Source organism: Trachypithecus francoisi, unplaced genomic scaffold, assembly GCF_009764315.1.
Source record: "Trachypithecus francoisi isolate TF-2019V2 unplaced genomic scaffold, Tfra_2.0 Contig00236, whole genome shotgun sequence".
NCBI classification, from domain to species: Eukaryota; Metazoa; Chordata; class Mammalia; order Primates; family Cercopithecidae; genus Trachypithecus; species Trachypithecus francoisi.
In genome coordinates, this window is record NW_022680519.1 from 104,500 (window position 1) to 127,529 (window position 23,030).

General features: G+C 46.2%; 1 protein-coding gene across 1 annotated transcript in view; it reads left to right on the forward strand.

Moving 5' to 3' along the window:
* GYG2 (glycogenin 2) overlaps positions 1 to 6,479 on the forward strand; it is a 54,434-nt gene extending 47,955 nt beyond the window's left edge. Inside the window, 2 exon segments of the mRNA XM_033206393.1 lie at positions 532 to 639; positions 4,660 to 6,479. Of these exon segments, the coding sequence (XP_033062284.1) occupies positions 532 to 639; positions 4,660 to 4,821 (270 nt within the window). The 3' untranslated portion in view covers positions 4,822 to 6,479.
* The last annotated feature ends 16,551 nt before the right edge of the window (positions 6,480 to 23,030 follow it).

Genomic DNA, 23,030 nt, shown 5'->3' on the forward strand with positions numbered 1-23,030 from the left:
TGGCTCACGCCTGTAATTCCAGCACTTTGGGAGGCCGAGGTGGGTGGATCATAAGGTCAGGAGATCGAGACCATCCTGGCTAACACAGTGAAACCCCGTCTGTACTAAAAATATAAAAAATTAGCTGAGCGTAGTGGCAGGCGCCTGTAGTCCCAGCTACTCGGGAGGCTGAGGCAGGAGAATGGCGTGAACCCGGGAGGCGGAGCTTGCAGTGAGCTGAGATCGCGCCACTGTACTCCAGCGTGGGCAACAGAGCGAGACTCCGTCTCCAAAAAAAAAAAAAAAGTTAATTATAATAAAGATGGGTTCTTGCTATTTTGCTGAGGCTGGTCTTGAACTCCTGGGCTCGGGCAATCCTCCTGCCTTGGCCTCCTAAAATGCTGGGATTACAGGCATGAGCCACCACACCTGGCCTCAACCCAATAATTTGATTTTATTTTGCCCCAGGATAAAGAGTTCTTCGTCATTTAGATTAGGGCTACAGTTCCCTGCAGCCCACTGCAGACTAATGATTGAATGGTTATCTTTTAGCAGCCAGCAAATAAAGTTGAAAGTGTCCCATCCGAGGAAACCTTTGAACCAAGCCAGGAACTCCCTGCTGAGGCCATCAGGGACCCCAGTCCACAGGATGCACTGGAGGTGGTATCCAAATTCTTCCCCTTGCCCAAGGCTCCCGGTGGGGGCCATCTACCGTCACTGAGGTCAACTGCATGCACACAACAGCTGTTAATTTTTCAGTCTCATTTAACAAAAGATAAGAATGGACTTTCCTCTTCCCCTGCCTCTGATTCTTCTGTCTTCTCTCTGGCGTTTGCCTGGGGCGATCGCTGACTCTCTTTTGCCATCTTCAAGTCTGATCATCACGCCTTTTCTCTCTTTAAAAACTGTTCTGCAAAAGTGATCAGGAGGGAAGTTGAGGGACTGTGGTAATTAATGCATAGCAATCCATTTTCTGAAATGAAGAGATTAAAAGCTGAAAATTGGAGGGAGTGGGGCGTGCAAATGTTCGAATCCAATGGGGCATGCAAATGATTTCTTGTGTCGGGATGAAATGAGAGATGCATGCTTTCTGTTCCTTCCTCTCAGACGCTCTCATCTTCAACTGCATTCTCTCCATGAATGCATTTAATGAAAGCAATTGCTAACGTTGTCTCTTTCTCTTTAAGCATGATCTAATAACGCCATTTGGTCTTTAAGTAATAATCAATACAGCTCTAGAGCTAGGTTTAGGTCTAGACTGAAAGTTGGTACTGAACGCATACTTTAGAATGTGACCTACTGTATCATAAATGTTTTTGTTGGCTAAATGCCTTCCCTGGACAGTCATCCTTGGAGAAAATGTGAAAGTTTTTTTCCTCATTCTTACTTGGTTAATGTTCAAATGCAGCATTTCACACTTAATTTCTAGAGCTATTGGTTGAGGTCAAGATTTCTTATAAACATATGAATGTATTCCTTCAGCATGTTCCACCCTTGTGGTCATCATTTGAGGCTCTATGAATTGAATCTGTAGTTATTAGTGGGTGACAGGGCATCAGTGTAAGATTGGTAGACCTACATTGGACAGCTCAGACATGTGATAGGTTTGGGATCCTGGGTGAGTTAATTACTTTTTCTTTTTATAAATTATTATTATCATTATTTAGAGACAGGGTCTTGCTCTGTAGCCCAGGCTGGAGTGCAGTGGCATAATCATAGCTAAACAATCCTCCTGCCTCAGCCTTCCAAGGAAATGGGACTATAGGCATGGGCCACTGCAACCAGCTCATTTTTTATTTGTATTTTTTGTAGAGTTGGGGTTTCACTATGTTATCCAGGCTGGTCTCAAACACCTGGCCTCAAGTGATCCTCCTTTTTTGGTCTCTCGAAGTGCTGGGATTACAGCATGAGCCACCGTACCCAGCCTGAGTTCACTACTTTGCTTCAGTGTTCATGAGGCGGAGACTGGGTTGCCCACCTCACAGAATTGGAAGGAGGGGTATTAAAAAGGAGAGTGGTCTAGGGAAAGCCCTAGTTAGTGCTTGGCTCACAAAGATGAGGAAAATTTCGGTCACTGATTTGCTAAACTGGGGCACTTTGACCTTCTTCTCCTGTGTGTCCACACTGTCCTCTAGGGGACCTTTATTTAGTATCTTGTATAATACCCTAATTCGTCACATTGGAGCAGCTTGCTGTTTTCTTGGATACTCATCTCTTGTTAGCAAAAATGTCACAGTCACTGTGTTGTTTTGTCTTGAAAACTAGTATGGGGTTGAGTGCTGTAGGTCCTGTTAATTCCAGAAACATTTCATTCTCAGGAACTGAATAGATCTAAATGCAAGTGCCTTAGAGGGGAGAAATGCTGCAGTATCCTGAAGTGGACTTTTTAATTTATTTGTTAACTCTTGCTATCACCTTAATCAATAGGATGGCTTTGTTTAAATAAAATATAATATATGGGAATGAGTGTAGAAGGCAGAATCTTATATGTAAAAACCTTTTAAAAACACTGTGGCAAGTAATTAGAAAAGAAAGTAGTATATGGTCATGGCGTAAAAACTCAAATATATCTTTCTATATATCTATCTCTATACATTCATGTATCTATCTATCTACCTCTTATCGGTTCCTTTTTTTTTTCTTTTTCTTTTTTTTGATGGAGTCTCACTCTGTCGCCCATTCTGGAGTGCAGTGGTGCGATCTCAGCTTACTGCAACCTTCACCTCCCGGGTTCAAGTGATTCTCCTGACTCAGCCTCCCAAGTAGCTGGGACTACAGTCGCCCATAATCAAGCCTGGCTAATTTTTGTATTTTTGGTAGAGATGGGGTTTCACCATGTTGGCCAGGTTGGTCTTGAACTCCTGACCTCAATTGATCCACCCGCCTCGGCCTCCCAAAGTGCTGGGATTACAGACGTGAACCACCACACCCAGCTATCTGTGTGTTTTCTATTTGTCATCTATCTCATCTATATATCCATTCATCCTCACATCTAGATAATAGATACATAGATATAGAAGAGATAAATGATAGGTAGTAGATAGCTAGAGATGATAGATAAATGAATGATAGAGTGATAGATAGAAAGAGAGAGAGAGAGAGATTTTAGATAAACAGATAAATCATAGAGTGATAGATGATAGAATGGATAGATGGATGGATGAATAGATGGATAGATAAAGTGATAGAAAGTACATAGGTAGATAGAGATCACAGATAGATAAATAGGTAGATAGACGATGGAGTGATAGATGACATGATTTATTGATAAATAGAATGGATGGACAGATGGATGGATGGATGAGTGGATAGATAGAACATAGGTAGATAGATGAGACAGATGATACATAATAAATGGTTGGTAGATGAGACATGATAGATAGATAGATGTGTGTGTCTATTATTGTTGCCATCTTTAAATTTTTAAAAGTCTTTTTCTAGTTCTTGGTAAGAAGTGTCTAAAGCAAACGTATTTATTCTTTTTGTTGACTCATCTGAAAGCCAAACAAAAGTGTGTGTGTGTGTGTGTGTGTGTGTGTGTGTGTGTTGTTACATGCTTGCATATTCATCTATTTTTTCTTTTTTTTTTGAGACGGAGTCTGGCTCTGTCTCCCAGGCTGGAGTGCAGTGGCCAGATCTCAGCTCACTGCAAGCTCCGCCTCCCGGGTTTACACCATTCTCCTGCCTCAGCCTCCGGAGTAGCTGGGACTACAGGCGCCCGCCACCTCACCCGGCTAGTTTTTTTTTTTTTGTATTTTTAGTAGAGACGGGGTTTCACCGTATTAGCCAGGATGGTCTCGATCTCCTGACCTCGTGATCCGCCCGTCTCGGCCTCCCAAAGTGCTGGGATTACAGGCTTGAGCCACCACGCCTGGCCTCATCTGTTTTTTCTATGTCCCTTAAGAAGGGAGAAGCTCTGCATTGAAAAAGCTATCAGAATTATTATTTAAATTCCTTTGCCAAGCAGTCCAAATTATTATAGGCTTTACTTACATGAGGTGAGTTTTTTTTTTTTCATTTAACGTGATTTGGTTATTCATTGTCATACAAAACAGAAGTTTTGGTGGGTGAGAGTACTAAATAGTGTGTGTGTGTGTTTAAAATGGTTTAGTGGCTAGAAATGAAAACAATTCAGAAAAAAGAACACATACAATTACATTTTATAAAATTTCAAGAAAACTTAAGCAAAAAAATTATCTTCTAAGCATATTATACTAAAGCTAGTGTGTATTTAGCTCAAAAGAAAAGTGCTGCTGGGTGTGCAGGCTCACGCCTGCAATCCCAGCTCATAGGGAAGCCAAGGCAAGAGGATTGCATGAGCCCGGGAATTCAAGACCACCCTGCGCAATGTAATGAGACCCCATCTGTGCAAAAAATACAAAAATTAGCTGAGCATGGTGATGTGCACTGTAGTCCCAGCTACTGAGGAGGCAGAGGTGGGAGGATCTCTTGAGCCCAGGAGGTCGAGGCTGCAGTGAGCTATGACTGCACCACTGCACGCTAGCCTGGACGACAGAGTGAGACCCTGTCTCATTAAAAACAAAGTGCTAGTGATTCGCAGTCTCTTTTAGAGAACTGAGATGCATCTTTCTGCAGAACCCACAGTGGATGGGTTTTAGCAGTCTTTCCCTCGATAACGGACAGCTGCAAAAACCATCTCCCACTGATTGTCTTCCCTAGGTCGACCTGGCCGTCTCTGTTTCCCAGATCTCCATCGAAGAGAAGGTGAAGGAATTGAGCCCAGAGGAAGAGAGGAGGAAGTGGGAGGAAGGCCGTATTGACTACATGGGGAAGGACGCGTTTGCCCGCATCCAGGAGAAGCTGGACCGGTTCCTGCAGTAATCTGGCAGCTGGTGGGCGTTGTGTGTAGTTAGACAATGTCCTGTGGGTGGTCCTGTTGCGTGGAGATCTCCTCTGGTCCTTTCAAAGGAAAACGCTGTTGAACCTTGTGCCTCTATTTATGCTTAATCCATTTGAGTGCCTCACACAAAAAACGTAGAGTATAGAAATCTACCTTAATGCCCGTCACCCCAACCCCTCCACCAATGTCTTCTGGGCTTTCTTCAGAGGTCAGTTCTACCCTGGAACCTGTTGGCAAAAGCGAGCAGTAATAAAATTCTAGTAGACCCTTGATGGTGGTCTCTGCTGTTGCCCGAAAGACCTCTGAAGTACGCTGGAGCTGTGTTGTGCAGGTGCTATGAGACCTACCCTATTTAGAATTAAACCTCACTGCAAATTTCCTCCCATTACTAAGCTAAAAACACTAATATATGTATTTAGCACCTCTGAGGCTTTGCCAAGGAGATCCGTTTCTGTAGGGCTAAGGAAACATTCAGACATGGTGACTTTGACTCTCGTTTGGACTTGGCGAAGCGTATCTGAGAAACACCCCGGCTGTGGTCTCTCTGCTTTAAATCCTAACAGGACTTCCTAGAGCGTTGACAGAAATTCTACTTGTGGACTTAGGGAAGAAAGATTGTAGGTGGCTTGGGGGATGTAGGTGGCTTAGGGGATCTAAACCGATTCACTTGCTGGTTGAGAAAATCAAGGGCTTGTCCCCAAACAATTTAGAGCAACAACTTGCTCAGGATAACAGGATCTAGAGATGCTCTCTGCCTGATGACAAAAGTCAGGGTGCAGTCGGTCCACCTTTGACTGCTCTTGGCTTGATCTCTACCCTCACTACCTCAGTTCTTAATAACTTAGTGAATCGCTGCGCTCCTCAAAGTCATTTCCGCTCAGCTCTTTCCAGAGAATTCTGAGTTTTCTGAGACGGGACACTTTATTCCACGAGAAAGCCTCATTGTCAGAAGTATCTTCATTGAGTGGGCACAGTCTGCTGCGTATCCCAACAGGTGGCTGTCGGGGGCCACTGAGAGTGTCGTTAAAAATGGGCATCGTTGTAATAAAGAGAGGAAAGTGCGATTTTTGAAATGTTTGGAAGGTTTATTTATCATGCACATCCCAGGGAAAAGCAGAGAGTAAATTAGAGATGGGATAGGAAGGTTGTGGGAGAACTCGATTCTAGCCTGTGCCAGCTGGATGTGTTTACGTGGAGAGGAGTGGCCACTTTTTAGGTCACCTGGAGCAGTGTAGCCTTTGGATAGAGGAACCTGCCTGAATTTGCGGCATTAGTGGTGGCATTTTTTGTGTGCAAGATGTGGTGGAGGGACTGTTTCTCTTTCCTCGTGGTTGGTTAATAATCTTCAGTCTCAGAGGGCGATGTTCATAGGATATTTCAGGGCTTCATTTATAATAGCCATATGGCTACAGTCTCAGGTGAGTCAGGGTTGGATGGGCATCGGCTTTCAGAGGGAGACCACAGGAATGTTCAGGGAAAAAATGTCAGCTTCTCTGAGGACCAGAATTCATGTTCACAGGCAGTGATGAGTTGGCTTATGGAGTGAGTCCAGTCTGGGATTCTGCCATGCATTCTAGCCTGTATCATCTCATTTGGACAAATGCTGACACGTTTAAATTAAAATGTTAAAAAACAGCCATGTGGTCTCCTTCCAGTGTGTGTTTGCCTGTTTCCTGTGATATCAGAATTATATTTTACATTGAACCAAGGGTAGTGCCTTTCTATTTTATTTTCGGCCTTTTCTATTGTATTTTGTTTTTAAAATAGTAAGCATTGGGCTGGGCATGGTGGCCCACTCCTGTGATGCCAGCACTTTGGGAGGCTGAAATAGGTGGATCACTTGAGGCCAGGAGTTCAAGACCAGCCTGGGCAACATGGTGAGAGCCCGTCTCTACCAAAAACACAAAAAAATTAGCCGGGCATGATGGCACATGTCTGTAATCCCAGCTACTGAGGAGGCTGAGGCACAAGAGTTGCTTGAGCCAGGGAGGCAGAGGTTGCAGAGAGCTGAGATCGTGCCACCATACTCTAGCCAGGGTGACAGAGTGAGAATCTGTCTCAAAAAATAAGTAAATAAATAAAATATAATATTAATAATAGTAAGCATTATTTGAGCTGGAATGCAAGGTAAAACTTTAAAAGGAAACAGTAAACATTATTTTATTTTTGATTTAAAATGTTTTTTAATTGTCGTGTAATAATTGTACATATTACGGGGCACATAGTAAAGTTGCAATACATGTAATGTATGCTGATCAGGTCGTGGGAATTAGCATATCCATCTTCTCCAGCCTGTACCATTTTTTGTGTTGGGAACATTCAGTATTCTCCTTCTATAGACATATATTTGAAACTATATAATATATGATTTTGGGCTGTAGTCATCCTACAGTGCTATATACCAGTGGTCCCCAGCCTTTTTGGCACCAGGGACCAGTTTCATGGAAGACAATTTTTCCAGAAACCAGGCTTGGGGGATGGTCTGGGGATGATTCAGGTGCATGACACTTACTGTGCACTTTATTTCTATGATGATTACATTGTAACATGTAATGAAATAATTACACAACTCAGCAACATGTAGAATCAGTGGGATCCCTGAGCTTGTTTTCCTGCAACTGGACAGTCCCATCCAGGGGTGATAGGAGACAGATCATCAGGCATTAGATTCTCATAAGGAGCACGCAACTTAGATCCCTCACATGCGCAGATCACGGTAGGGTTTGCACTGCTACGAGAATCTAATGCCGCTGCCGATCTGCCAGGAGGCAGAGCTCAGGTGGTAATGGGAGCGATGGGGAGCAGCTATCAATACAGATGAAGCTTTGCTCACTCACCCGCTACTCACCTCCTGCTGTGCAGCTCAGTTCCTAACAGGCCGTGGACCAGCACTGGTCTGCAGCCCAGGAGTTGGGGACCCCTGCAATAGAACACTAGAACTAGCTTAAAAAGTAAGAACTAGAACAGAGGATACCAGAGGCCAGGAAGGGTAGGGAGAAGGGGTGATAGGGAGAGATTTGTTAAAGGGTACAAAATTACAGCTAGATAGGAGGAGTCAGTTCCAACAATAAATTTAAATTATCAGATGGATTTTTCAGAATTGCTGGTCACAGCAAAATGCATAGAACTGTTTACTTAACCCTTTGTAATCTTGTAGGGTCTGTTTAGGAAAGGTACCCATTTTCTGAACTTTGCTTTGTCAATTTCATTCATTCATTTATTCATTTGTCATATGCTTATTGAGTGCTCTCTTTATACCCAGCTCTGTGACATGGGATAAATCAAGATAGCGTAAGTTTGGGAATATACACTTTATTCCACGAGAAAGCCTCATTGTCAGAAGTATCTTCATTCAGTGGGCACAATATGCTGCGTATCTCACCTCGTGGCTGGCAGGGGCCACCGAGAGTATCGTTAAAAATGGGCATGTTGTTTGACGTCACATGTCTCCCTAGAATATATGAAACCAAAGCATGCTCTGGCCACCTTGGGCACATGTTGTCAGGCCCTCCCGAGGCCGTGTCACGGGTGTGTGTCCTCAACCTTGGCAAAATACACTTTCTAAACTAACTGAGACCCGTCTCAGATTTTCAGGGCTCACAGGTGCAGTGCTCAGGACGTGGGTGGTGGGTTCATGCATACCCCATGCCTCACTATCACAGAATATGCCCTAGTAGCAAACTGGCATGTGTACCCCTTAGACCTAAAATAAAAGTTGAAATTATTTAAAAATAAGTAAATAAATATTATGAGATTATTATTTGGTGGCAGGTGGAAATGATGTGGGAAGGAAAGGATTTCTAGATCTATTGAATTGGCAGGGTGGATTGATGCCTATAGATCCACAGGAACAAGTTATAGTATTTTTGTTCCTCAAAGTAACTTGGTCAAATCCTGCCGAAACCTTCGGCTGATACTTGGAAGCACCAAACAGGTCCTAGTGTTAAAGCGTTTTGGGGTGGAACTGTAGTTTGAAGCAGAAAGGGGTTTCTTTCTGACCACCACTGTTGAATTAGGAAAAGCAGAGCAATTCTTTCTGGTTTCATAGACCTCTGCTCTTTAGCATACAGTACCATTTTAAAAATTATTTATGTATATTTGGCCAATTACAGTGACTCACACTTGTACCCGGTACTTTGGGAGGCCAAGGCAGGCAGATTGCCTGAGGTCAGGAGTTCAAGACCAGCCTGGCCAACATGGTGAAACCCCGTCTCTACTAAAACTACAAAAATTAGTCAGGCATGGTGGTGCATGCATGTAATCCCAGCTACTCAGGAGGCTGAGGCAGGAGAATCGCTTGAACCCGGGAGGTGAAGGTTACAGTGAGCTGAGATTACACCACTGCACTCCAGCCTAGACAACAGAGTGAGACTCTGTCTCAAACAAAACAAAACAAAACAAACCCATAATAGAAAAATAATATAATTAATCTATTTTAATTATTTTATTTTATTTATTTATTTATTTTGACACGGAGTCTCACTCTGTTGTCCAGGCTGGAGTGTAGTGGCCTGAGCATGGCTTCCTGCAGCCTCCAACTCCAGGGCTTAAGTGATCCTCCCACCTCAGCCTCTCAAGTAGCTGAGATTACAGGCCTGTGCCACCACACCCAGCTAACTGTTTAAACTTTGTAGAGGTGGGGTCTCATAGGAGTCTCACTGTGTGGCCCAGGCTGGTCTCCAACTCCTGGCCTCAAGCAGTCCTCCTGCTTTGGCCTCCCAAAGTACTGAGGATTATAGGCATGAACCACTGCACCTGGCCCCCATTTTTTAAAATAGATCAAAGGAGTTGCATAGGTTTACAAACTTGATGTCTTCTATCCCTGCTCTATCCATCATCCTAAGAAACAAAATGAAGTTTTTCTTGGCACAGACAATACCTGTTGCAAGCACATTCGTGGAAATCCAGCTATACCCAGTATGTGACATATACTGTGCAAGAATATACTTTATATAGGACTGTAGCCTGCCTTGAGGATGCTTGCCCTGGTTCCACTGCATAACTGCTAAATGCTGATGCTCTGTGCGTCTGCCATTATTGCGGCGTTCATCGCCCAACACTCAGCTGCACAAAAGAGCTTTTCTGTTCCTCTCTCCCTCCCTAGCACACTCCTTCTCTTGAATATCACTACTATGTTTTGATTGTTCAATATGTAAAAAGCAATCCAATTTATTATTTTTTTTGATGTTTAAAGGGTTCCTTTTTTTTTTTTTTTTTTAACGACACAGGGTCTTACTCTGTTGCCCAGGCTGGAGTGCAGTGGCATGATCATATAGCTCACTGCTGCCTCAACCTCCTGGGTTCAAGTGATCCTCCCATCTCAGCCTCCCAGGTGGCTGGGACTACAGGCAAGAGCCACCATGTCTGGCTCAAATTGTACCAGATTTACCAGTGGGACTCTCTTTAGATGGATTCTTAAGTCTATGAACTGATCCCATTAGTCTTTTTTTATTTTTCTTTTCATTCGTTTTTGTTTAAGACAGAGTCTCGCTCTGTCACACAGGCTGGAGTGCAGTGGCGCAATCTCGGCTCGCTGCAGCCTCCACCTCCCGGGTTCAAGTGATTCTCCTGCCTCAGCCTCACGAGTAGCTGGGATTATAGGCACGTGCCACCATGCCTGGCTAATTTTTGTATTTTTAGTAGAGACGGGGTTTCACCATGTTGGTCAGGCTGGTTTCAAACTCCTGGCCTCAAGTGATCTGCCTGCCTTGGCCTCCCAGAGTGCTGGGATTCCAGGCGTGAGCCACCGTGCCCGGCCCCCATTAGTCTTTGATCACTTCCTTGCTTCCTGGCAAAATGAGATTCTCCAGAACCATCATAGATTTTCTCCCTCACACCTGGGGCCAGACATTTCTCCAAGGTCTTATTTTTTTCTTTCTTTCTTTTTTTTTTTTTTGAGACAGAGTCTCGCTCTGTCGCCCAGGCTGGAGTGCAGTGGCCGGATCTTGGCTCACTGCAAGCTCCGCCTCCCGGGTTCACGCCATTCTCCTGCCTCAGCCTCCCCAGCAGCTGGGACTACAGGCGCCCACCACCTCGCCTGGATAGTTTTTTTGTATTTTTTAGTAGAGATGGGGTTTCACCGGGTTAGCCAGGATGGTCTCAATCTCCTGACCTCGTGATCCGCCCGTCTTGGCCTCCCAAAGTGCTGGGATTACAGGCTTGAGCCACCGCGCCCGGCCCCCAAGGTCTTATTTTTAAGAACAAACCAAGTTTGATGTTCTAAATTGACTTCACACCTCATCAGGGAAACGCAACCAGTAGTTTAAAAACATATTTGTAACAAATGAACGCTAAGCCCCACATCTTCTCTCCTTATCTATAAAATAGGGATTGCAATACCACATGTTCATGAGAATTTCCGAGGATAAAACGAGACAATGAACGGAAAGCTGTTAGCACAGTCTGTGGTAACTATTAAACATGAATGCATGAGCTGCTGCTTTCATTGTCAACATCTGATTGAAATCTTGTTTTTGAGACAGGGTCTTACTGTGTTGCTTAGGCTGGAGTGTGGCGGCACCATCAGGGCTCACAGCAGTCTTGACCTCCCAGGCTCAGGTCATCCTCTTGCCTCAGCCCCTCAAGTACCTGGGACGACAGGCATGCACCACCATGTGCAGCTAATATTTTTTTTCAGCAGAGACAGATTTCACTGTGTTGCCCAGGCTGGTCTCGAACTCCTGGACTCAAGTGATCTGCCCACCTCTACCTCCCAAAGTGCTGGGATTACAGGAGTGAGCCACCGTCCCTGGCCTTACTGAGATCTTTAGAGATACTGCCAATAACTTGGGTTTTAAAAATTATATTGCTCGAGCCTAGGAGGTGGAGGCTGCAGTGAGCCAAGATCACGCCACTGCACTCCTGCTTGGGTGACACAGCGAGGCTATGTCTCAAAAAAAAACAGAAGAAGAAGAAGAAAAAAATTACCATTAAGATAAAAAATGTTTATGACTGTATATGATAATGTTTACAAATTTAGCCAGCCTACGCAACATAGCAAGACCCTGTCTCTACAACAACACTACAAATAATTAGCTGGGTGTGGTGGTGTGTGCCTGTGGTCCCAGCTACTTGGGTGGCTGAGGTGGGAGGATCACTTGTGCCCAGGAGTTTGAGAACACCCTGGGCAACATAGCAAGACCCCAGCTCTATAAAAATACATAAATATAGCCAGGCATGGTGGTGCATGCCTGTAGTCCCAGCTTCCTGGGAGGCTGAGGTGGGAGGATTGCTTGAGTCCGGGAAGTCAAGGCTGCAGCAAGCCGTGATCACACCACATACTGTGCAGCCTGGGCAACAGAGCAACACCCTGTCTCAAAAAGGAAAAAACTTAGAAATATTAGTAAACATGGTAGACACCTGTTCATTAATTCTGCTTGAACACGTGCTCAAGGAAAAGAAGTGACTTGAATAGAGCTACTGGCTTTTATCCAGCACGTCTGCACCAGACAGCCTCTGTGCACAGGTAATTGATTCACTGTGGCACAGCAGGATCCGAGTTTTGTAAGATGAGAAGAGAGGGGTACATGTTTTTGAGGACTGGCCACATTTCACGTTTCTGGCCAGGCGCAGTGGTTCTCGCTGGTAATCCCAGCACTTTGAAAGGCCGAGGCGGATGGATCACTTCAGGTCAGGAGTTCGAGACCAACCTGACCAACATGGTGAAACCCCATCTCTACTAAAAATATGAAACTTAGCCAGGTGTGGTGGTGCACTCCTATAATCCCAGCTACTCGGGGGACTGAGGCAGGAGAATCGCTTGAACCTTGGAGGCGGAGGTTGCAGTGAGCTGAGATCGCGCTACTGCACTCCAGCCTGTGCAACAGAGCAAGACTTTCAAAAAAAAAACAAAAACAAATTATGCTTTTCTTCATCTTCAGCTGTTGCAAAACCTGGCACCGTGTCCATTGGAGGCTGTCGTTGCCGTGGTTTAAATACCTCTTTCTTTCATAATGGGTGCAATCCCTTTTCAGCAACTCTCAGGATGGCTGATTTTGCAAGGCTTTGCGATATGTCAAAGTTCAGGGGAAAGTGGGGTAACAAAAAAGGAGGAGAGGAGAAAACAGAAGAGAAAAATACAGGAAAAGGAGGCAAGAGTTGAAGCAACATAAACTGGGGTCTCTATTTTTTATTGTAGTGCAAAACACAAAACATTAAATTTACCATCTTAACCATTTTCAAGAGTACAATTCAGGCCAGCTGTGGTGGCTCATGCCTGTAATCTCAGCACTTTGGGAGGCCCAGGTGAGTGGATCTCTTGAGCTCAGGACATGGAGACGAGCCTGTGCAACATGATGAAACCTCGTCTCTACAAAAACATACAAAAATTAAAAAAGAGGCGGGGGAGTAGAGTGAAGAGTTGAGTAGAGTTAGGTCTAATCACATTGCTGTGCATGGCTCTTCAAAACGTTTTCATCTTGCGAAACTGAAGCTCTGTGCCTGATAGCAGTGGGGGAGATCTCAGTTACCCTGAGTTACCAGTGGCGAATCTGTTGGGGTGTACAGCAATTTCAATCCTTACCTCCTCAGAAGAAAGAATTTGACTGAGGGCGTAAGGCAGAAAAAGAGACCGAGGCAAGTTTCAGAGCAGAAGTGGAAGTTTATTTTAAAAAGCCTTAGAACAGGAAGAAAGGAAGGTACTCCTGAAAGAGAGGCGAGTGCACAGCTGAAGGTCAGAGAGAGCAAGAGCGAGGGAGTTTAACCTTGATCCTGGGAGTTTACATGCTGGCCTCTGTCTTACCCGTGATTCTTCCCTTGGGGTGGGCAGCCCACATAAGCAGTGCCCTCCTTACCCTTGGAAAGTGAGCATGTGCAGTGTGTTTAGGGAATGTACGAATGCCCATCTGAGGCTTTCTTCCTTCTCTGGTGGAGGCTCCCGGAAGGTCACACTTCGCCATTTCATCTCTTTTCCCTGGCATTTACAGTCAGTTAACACTTTAATGTTAATAGCTGTGTTACTGGAGAGGAGTCCAGATCCAGACCCAAGAGAGGGTTCTTGGAGCTCGTGCAAGAAGGAATTCAGGGCGAGTTCACAGAGTAAAGTGAAAGCAAGTTTATTAGAAAGTAAAGGAATACCTGAATGCCTCCTCCATAGACAGAGCAGCCCCGGGGGCTCCTACTCTCCCATTTTTACGGTTATTTCTTGGTGATGTGCTAAACAAGGGGTGGATTATTCATTCTTTCCCTTTTTAGACCATATAGGGAAACTTCCTGACGTTGCCATGGCATTTGTAAACTGTCACAGCACTGGTGGGAGTGTAGTCGTGAGGACCACCAGAGGTCACTCTTGTCACCATCTTGGTTTGGGTGGGATCTGGCTGGTTTCTGTACTGCAACCTGTTTTATCACCGAGGTCTTTGTGACCAGTGTCTTGTGCGGACCTCCTGTCTCATCGTGTGACTAGGAATGCCTCACACACCTCCTGGGAAGGCAGCCCAGCAGGTCTCAGGCTCGTGTTACCCAGCCCTATACAAGATGGAGCGGCTCTGGTTCCAATGCCTCTGAGAGTGTCACAGCCCGTGCTCACTCATATTTGGCTCAGAATAAATCTTTTCAAGTGTTTTAGAGTTTTCCTGTTTTTATCAGCAGCATCTTGTCCATTCCAATGAGGAGCTCTTGAAAACTAAAACCAAGAAGTCTTCCCCATGGGAGAAGCACCCCCAGATCTCCTTGTTCTCACCAACCAGGCACACTGGCGGATCTTCCTTTCCTCCCCGCCCTCCCCTTCTGCTGCCCACGTGGTGCTTCCTGTTCCCGCGAATGCTCTCCATTCTCACAGTTCCCTCACTCTCAGCTCTGCAGGAAAATGGCTTCACAGGAATTTCTCCTTGGAGGATTTTATAACCCAACGGATGTACCCTGATGGGACAGAACCCAGGGGTGAACAATGGAAACAGCAGTGTTACTGGAAACGGGGCCCTATCTAGATCCCAAGACAGGGTTCTTGGATCTTGGCGGCAAGAAAGAATTTGGGGCGAATCCGTAGAGTAAAGTGAAAGCAAGTTTATGGAGAAAGTAGAGGCATAAAAGAACGGCCACTCCGTGGGCAGAGCAGCAGCGTGGGCTGTGGGTGGACTTTTTTAATGGTTATTTCTTGATTGTCTGCTAAACAGGGGGTGGATTATTCTTGAGTTTTCTGGCAAAGGGGTGGGCAATTCCCAGAACTGAGGGTTCCTCCCCTTTTAGATCATATAGGGTAATCTCCTGACATTGCCGTGACCTTTGTAAACTGTCCTGGCGCGGGTGGGAGTGTCTCTTAGTAGTCTTTGCTTTATAATGAGCATATAATGAGCTGTGAGGATGGCCAGAGGTCACGTTTGTCACCATCTTGGTTTTGGTGGGTTCTGGCTGGCTTCTTTCATGCCAGCTGTGTTATCAGCAAGGTCTTTGTGACCTTTGTCTTGTGCTGACCTCCTGTCTCATCCTGTGACTTAGAATGCCACACCTCCTGGGAATGCCACTCAGCAGGTCTCAGCCTCATTTTACCCAGGCCCTATTCAGGATGGAGTCGCGCTTATTCAGAAGCCTCTGACAGCAAGACTGAAATCGCTTCAGTAGGGCCCATCCATGTCATGGGCAATTTTGAACCTTTCCTTTCTTCCCTCATTACCGCCTTCTAACCCAGTTCACGTCATGTGACTTGGTGACTTGGCCTCTGTCCAAGAACACTGAGACACCTTATTTGTCATTTGTACACTGGTCAGTGATCTTGCATTCAAATGGATTCTTCTCTCAGAGGGGAGTCCATTGGGGATGAAGTGAAGGGTCAAAGGCCAGCCAGAATTCACAGGATAGAGTCGGCAGAGAGCCTGGAAAGCGGGAATCTTGTTGGTGGCGGGCAGAGAGGCCAGTCCAGGCATTCTGCCCTTCAGGAAGTTGTGTAGAGCCTCGCAGAAGACAGTGGCAGCTGTTTGGGCATTCTTTGGCAGTGTTGTGGATTTGGCTGTTGCTATGGTCTCAATGCTTGCCTTGAACATTGTGTGCCTTGAACTTCATGTGTTGAAACTTAATCCCCAAGACAATAGTATTAGGAGATGGTGCTTTTAGGAAACAATTCAGGTCTAGACTCATGAATGGGATCAGTGTCCTTATAAAAGGGACCCCAGGCCAGGAGCTGCGGGTGGCTCACACTTGTAATCCCAGCACTTTGGGAGGCCGAGGCAGCTGGATCACCTGAGGTCAGGAGTTCGAGACCAGCCTGGCCAACATATAGTGAAACCACATCTCTATAAAAAATACAAAAACAAGCATGGTGGCGCACGCCTGTAATCCCAGCTACTTGGGAGACTGAGGCAAGAGAATCACTTGAATCCAGGAGGCGGAGGTTGCAGTGAGCCGAGATTGTGCCACTGCACTCCAGCCTGGGAAACAGAGTAAGACTCCGTCTGAAAATATAAAACAAAATAAAATTTAAAATAAAATAAAATAATGAATAAAATAAAATGTAAAAGGTGAGCCATTGTGATGGGTGGAAATCATGTAAACCTGGACCAACTCAGGCAAAGATGTTGATGGGACATCACAGGTAGCAGCCATTCCTCAGAGACTACCTGCCAAATTGCTCCCCAGCTGTCTCAGTCAATTTAAGCTGCTATAAGAAAACCCCATAGACTACATGGCTTATCCCAACCAGCATTTGTGGCTCACAGTTCTGGAGGCTAACGTCCAAGGTCAAAGAATGGCAGATTCAGTGTCTGGTGAGGACCCACTTCTGTTGCCTGCTCCAGGCTAAATGGTAACCGTAATAGGTTTGTTGCACGCAGCATGTCTATACCACAAGACTCAGGGCTGCAGAAGAGAAAGAGGTTTAATCATAGGCTCACCAAATGAGGAGATGGAAGGAAACCTTAAATCACTTGGGGTCAGGAGTTCGAGACAAGCCTGGCCAACATGGCAAAACCCCATCTTTGCTAAAAATATAAAAAATTAGCCAGGCTTGGTGGCAGGTGCCTGTAATCTCAGCTACTCAGGAGGCTGAGGCAGGAGAACCGCTTGAACCCGGGAGACGGAGGTTGTAGGAGCCAAGGTCACGCCACTGCACTCCAGCCTAGGTGACACAGCAAGACTCTGTCAAAAGAAAGAAAGAAGGAAAGAAGGAAAAAAGAAAGAAAGAGAGAGAGAGAGAGAGAGAGAGAGAAAGAAAGAAAGAAAGAGAAAGAAAGGAAAAGAAAAGAAAGAAAATCAAAGAGACATACAGAAACATTCCATTGGTTACAGCTCAGCGTTTGCCTTATTTGAACATGGTTAGAACAGTTGGCTCCCTGTGAGTGTCGAAGTATGGCTGCTGGGATTGGTGGAGATGTAGCTATTGTTACAGAAGCATACTCTTAAGTTAGGTGATATGGTTTGGATCTGTGTTCTCACACAGATCTCATGTGGAATTGTAATCTCCAGTGTTGAAGGTGGGGCCTGGTGGGAGATGACCGTATCGTCGGGGCGGCGGTTTCTAATGGTTTAGCATCATCTCCTTGATGCTGTTCTCATGATGGAGTTCTTGTGAGATCTGGTTGTTTAAAAGTGTGTGACACCTCCCCGCTCTCTCTCTCTGTCCTGCTCCAGGCATGGTAAGACATGCTTGTTTTCCCTTTGCCTTTCGCCATGATCGTAAGTTTCCTGAGGCCTCCCCAGCCATGCTTTCTATACAGCCCGTGGAACCATGAGCCAATTAAACCTCCTTTCTTTATAAATTACCCAGGCTCAGGGAGTTCTTTATAGCAGTGCAGGAACAGACTAATACCTTAGGTTTTCAGTCCGCCTGCCGACCTGCCAAGTTAGGTTACGGTTCACCCACAAGGACTCAAGTATGTGAGTACGGAGACATTCTTAGGCCAGATTTTAGTTTGCTTTAACAGTTCAGATTCTTCTGAGTCCCTGTATCTTCAGAAATAAGGATGTTCCCTACCATTTGATCCAGCAATCCCACTACTGGGTACCTACTCCGAGGAAAAGAAGTTACTATTCGAAAAAGATACTTGCACACACATGTTTATAGCAGCACAATTCACAAATCAAAAAATGTGGATCCAGCCCAAATGCCCATCAATCAATGAGTGGATAAAAAAACTGTGATATATATATATGGATGATAGAATACTACTCAGCCATAAAAAGGAATGAATTAATGACATTCACAGCAGCCTGGATGGAATGGGAGAGCATTATTCTAAGTGAAGTAACTCAGGAATGGAAAACCAAACATTGTATGTTCTTACTCATAAGTGAGAGCTAAGCTATGAGGATGCACAGGTGTAAGAATGACACAACGGACTTTGGGGTCTTGCGGAGAAGGGCTGGGAGGGGGTGAGGGATAAAAGACCACACACTGGGTGCAGTGGATGCTGTTCAGGTGATGGGTGCACCTGTTCAGGTGATGGGTGCACCTGTTCAGGTGATGGGTGCACCAAAATCTCACAAATCACCACTAAAGAACTTACTCGTGGCCGGGTGCGGTGGCTCACGCCTATAATCCCAGCACTTTGGGTGGCCGAGGCGGGCGGATCAAGAGGTCAGGAGATCGAGATCATCCTGGCTAACACCGTGAAACACCGTCTCTACTAAAAATACAAAAAAAAAAAAAATTAGCTGGGCGTCATGGCAGGCGCCTGTGGTCCCAGCTACTTGGGAGGCTGAGGCAGGAGAATGGTGAGAACCCGGGAGGCGGAGCTTGCAGTGAGCCAAGATCGCACCACTGCACTCCAGCCTGGGCAACAGAGCAAGACTCTGTCTCAGAAAAAAAAAAAAAAGAACTTACTCATGTAACCAAATACCACCTGTTTCCCAAAAACCTATGGAAACAAAAAAATTTTAAAAATTTTTTAAAATAAATTAAGGATGTTTCTTTCCTCTGGGTATTAAGGCACCTTTCAAATCAGGGTGGTTTGACCTGCTTCAGGAGAGAAAGATGAGAGGAAGGTCAGAGAGACCTTCACGCTTCTGCTGTTTTCTCCAATGCCAAGGGACCACGGTTTGGAGCGGCATGTCCTGGAACCCCTCAGAAGCAACAGAAATGAACCTGGATTGCTTAAACAACACCATCCATGCATGGTGAGTGTGTGGGGTCATTCGGAGAGTGAGGAACATGGAAGAGCTAGTGTTATAAAATGGCGGAATCAAGAACAGCCTGAGCGGTGGCTTCATGGGATGACTGTTGTGAGATGCTCAGGGTGAACGTGGGAGGATCCAAGCCTGAGACCCTGGCTCCTCCTTGGCTTGGGTCGGGGGAGAGCAGAACCCTTGATCTACTATCCCACCTTGTCCCCTGTAGGGAAGTAGAAGAGCCATAGCCACATGAGATGACGTCAGTAATAGCGAGATTGCTGTGTGACACCGCCACATTCTCCCTTCCTGATTCTTCAACCTGATCAGAATGTGGCTTTGTTCATAGACTAATGGCTAAATTGGCAACATGCCCCAAGATATGGAGTTGCAAAAGAGCCACGATTGCTGTAGAAGCTGTGATCTGCAAAGCACCGAGAGCAGACGCCTGGCTCATGTCAAGCACTCAATAAATGTCACAGCTGTACTCATTATTTTTTATCCTGAGGCCACATCCTGGCACAGGGAGAAGGGTGATTATCCACTATCCGAGGTCTAGCTGTGGGTTGGGATGGCCGTGCATTCGCTGTTTCTTATGTGCATGTAGAGAAGTCCGCTCAGGGGTTGTGTCTTTGCAAGCTCGTGCCCTCTAAGCAGCTGCTTTAGAACAGGTGAAAATTGACCAGGCCCCGTGGCTCATGCCTGTAATCCCAGCAATTTGAGAGTCCGAGGTGGGCAGATTGCTTAAGTCCAGGAGCTCGAGAATAGCCTGGGCAACATGAAAAAAACCCCTCTATACCACATATACAAAAATTAGATGGGTGTGGTAGCGCACGCCTGTGGTCCCAGCTATTTGGGAGGCTGAGGTGGGAGTATGACTCGAGCTTGGGAGGTAGAGGTTGCAGTGAGCAAGACTGTGCCACTGTACCCCCGCCTGGGTGACAGAGCCAGACCCCGTGTCAAAATAGAAAAAAAAAAAAGCCAAATGTGGTGGCTCATGCCTGTAATCCCAGCACTTTTGGGGGCCGAGGTGGGAAAATCGCCTGAGGTCAGGAGTTCGAAACCAGCCTGGCTAACATGGTGAAACCCCAGCTCTACCAAAAATACACACAGAAAATTGGCCAGGCATGGTGGCACACGCCTGTAATCCCAGCTACTCGGGAGGCTGAGCGAGGCAGGAGAATTGCTTAAACTTGGGAAGTGGAGGTTGCAGTGAGCTGAGATCACCCCACTCCATTCCAGCCTGGCAACTGGGTGAGACTCTGTCTCAAAATAACAAACAAATAGAACAGGTGGAAGTAAATGAGACTCTTCCCCCATCCCAAATGCTTTCATCCCAAATGAAAACGAGCAGAGGCCACTTATTCAGAGCTAGCCCTAGTAAGGGAGTCAGACATCACCCTTTGCATTTTGGCAGAGACTGAAAGACAAGTAGAGGAGCTTTATAGTGTCAGGCCTCAGGATACACGTCCCCCAAATACGACTGCCGGCAACGAGAACATAGCCCCAGCATACCCATTACTTTGAGCTGAAACATTGAGAAGCAGCTAATACAAGAGGAGCTCTTTACTTGCCCCTCAACCGCCAAAAATAAAGTACAAATTTCCTTTTGAAAAGAGAAATTTAGGCCAGGCAGGGTGGCTCGCGCCTGTAATCCCAGCACTTTTGGAGACCAAGGCAGGTGGATCATCTGAGGTCAGGAGTTTGAGACCAGCCTGGCCAACATGGTGAAACCGCGTCTCTACTAAAGATACAAAAATTAGCTGGGTGTGGTGGCTCATGCCTGTAACCCCAGCTACTGAGGAGGCTGAGGCAGGAGAACTGCTTGAACCCACGAGGTGGAGGTTGCAGTGAGCCAGGATCATGCCACTGTACTCCAGCCTGGGCAACAAGAGTGAACAAAACTCCGTCTCAAAAAAAAAAAAAGAAATTTTTGTTTGTTTTGTTTTGTTTTTTTGAGACGAAGCCTTGCTCTGTTGCCAGGCTGGAGGGCAGTGTCCGATCTCGGCTCCCTGCAACCTCCTCATCCCGGGTTCCATGATTCTCCTGCCTCAGCCTCCTGAGTAGCATAGGCACGTGCCACCACACTCAGCTAATTTTTTTTTTTTTTTTTTTGAGACAGAGTCTTGCTCTGTTGCCCAGGCTGGAGTGCAGTGGCGCACTCTTGGCTCACTGCAAACTCCGCCTCCTTGGTTCATGCCATTCTCCTGCCTCAGCCTCCCGAGTAGCTGGGACTACAGGTCCCCACAACAACGCCCGACTAATTTTTTTGTATGTTTAGTAGAGGCGGGGTTTCACTGTGTTAGCCAGCATGGTCTCGATCTCCTGACCTCGTGATCCACCTTCCTTGGCCTCCCAAAGTGCTGGGATTACAGGCATGAGCCACCACGCCCAGTCAATTTTTGTATTTTTTAGTAGAGACTGGGTTTCACCATGTTGGCCAGGATGGTCTCCATCTCTTGACCTGGTGATCTGCCTGCCTCGGCCTGCCAAAGTGCTGGGATTACAGGCATGAGCCACCGTGCCCGGCCAGAATTTGGTAAACTCAATCAAGTTTTCTTATTTTTTTATTATTATTTTTTAATGGTCAGGCTTTGGTGTCTTATCTAAAAAGTTTTCCTAACCCCAAATGGAAAAGATTTTCTCCTCTGTTTTCTTCTGCGCGTGTTACAGAGTTTGCACTTACACTTGGGTCTCTGATCACTTTGAGTTAATTTTGGTGCAGGGTTTTCCATTCATGGAACATGCAGTTGGATTTCTAATAGGTCAATATATGAAAAATTTCCCGCTGCAAAGGTTTTCTTTTCTTTTTTTTCTTTTCTTTTTTTTTTTTTTTTGAGACTGTCACCCAGGCTGGAGTACAGTGGTACTCACATGATAAGCTCACTGCAGCCTTGACCTCCCAGGCTCAGGAGATCCTCCCACCTCAGCCTCCCAAGTAGCTGAGACCACAAGTGTACACCACCACGCCTGCCTGATTTTGTATTTTTTGTACAAACGGGGTCCCACTGTGTTGGCCAGGCTGGTCTCGAACTCCTGGGCTTGAGTGATCCTTCCACCTCGGTCTCCCAAAGTGCTGGGATGATAAGCATGAGCCACTGCACTCAGGCAGTTTCTAGTTTGGATATTTGAGTGGACTTCCCCGCCCCCACACAGCGTGCTCATGCTCAAGCAGAGCTTTCGTGTAAGGTTGTGGGAGCGCAAGGAGAGAAAGAGCGTGCAGCCAGCGCTGGAGGTTCTCCAGCTTCTCAGGGTCTCCTTTGTTCTGTTTCATGGGTTGCACACCAAGAACGGCGAGAGAATCTTGGTTTCAGGGGCCTCAAACCAGACATTGAGGAGGTGGGGGAGGCGGTTGCCACTCCGCTCATTCAGTGCATCCAGGCTGTCTAACTGGTTAGGCCACTTGCAAACGTGCAAACCTTAAGTAAAGAAACAGACCCTGGAGTCAGGGGGGAGGTTTGAACTTTAACTAGCGCGTCATAAATCCCAGCCCTTATCTTGAACAAGAGCGAAGACCAGACTTGCAGGCATCCCCCAAGATAAAGGTAGGCCCTCTGCAAGGCAGCTGGAAGTCAGCTCTCCTCCACCCCTCTGGCTGGCCCCTCCTTATCAGAGTCCTGCTTCCTTCCTCTTTAAATCTGCAGACAACGCTGCTTCTCTGCAGGTCTCCGCAGATTCCCTCGGCTCACAGACTGGCTGCATACTTGGTATTTTCAGGGTTAGGTTTGCAACACATGACTGGGGAAATGCATGAAAAGAAAATGATGCAAGAATTCAATGCGGACACTTTTAGGTGAGGAGATGTGACAAAAAGTCTCTGCCTGGCCAAACCGTAGCCAGGCTCCTGAAGCCCCTGCCACGCCGGTTGTGCGTTTCCCTATAAAATTAGATTTCAGCAAAGTAACTGCTGAGACACTTTAGTGAGAAGCCACCACCCTTGATACCAGGTTCCTCATCGCCCACCACCCCCGGGTGATGTCTGACCCCCCCGTTTGGCTTTAACAAGAATTCTGTGAGGTTGGTTTAGCCAGAACCCGCTTCACCTCTGATGTTTCCTTGTAGTGCTTTGCCATCTCCACACCCGCTGCCTGCCCTGTGGCTGTACATTCCCACTTGCCCTTGCTGTATTCGTATTGGACGTTGAGCCCAGCCGCTC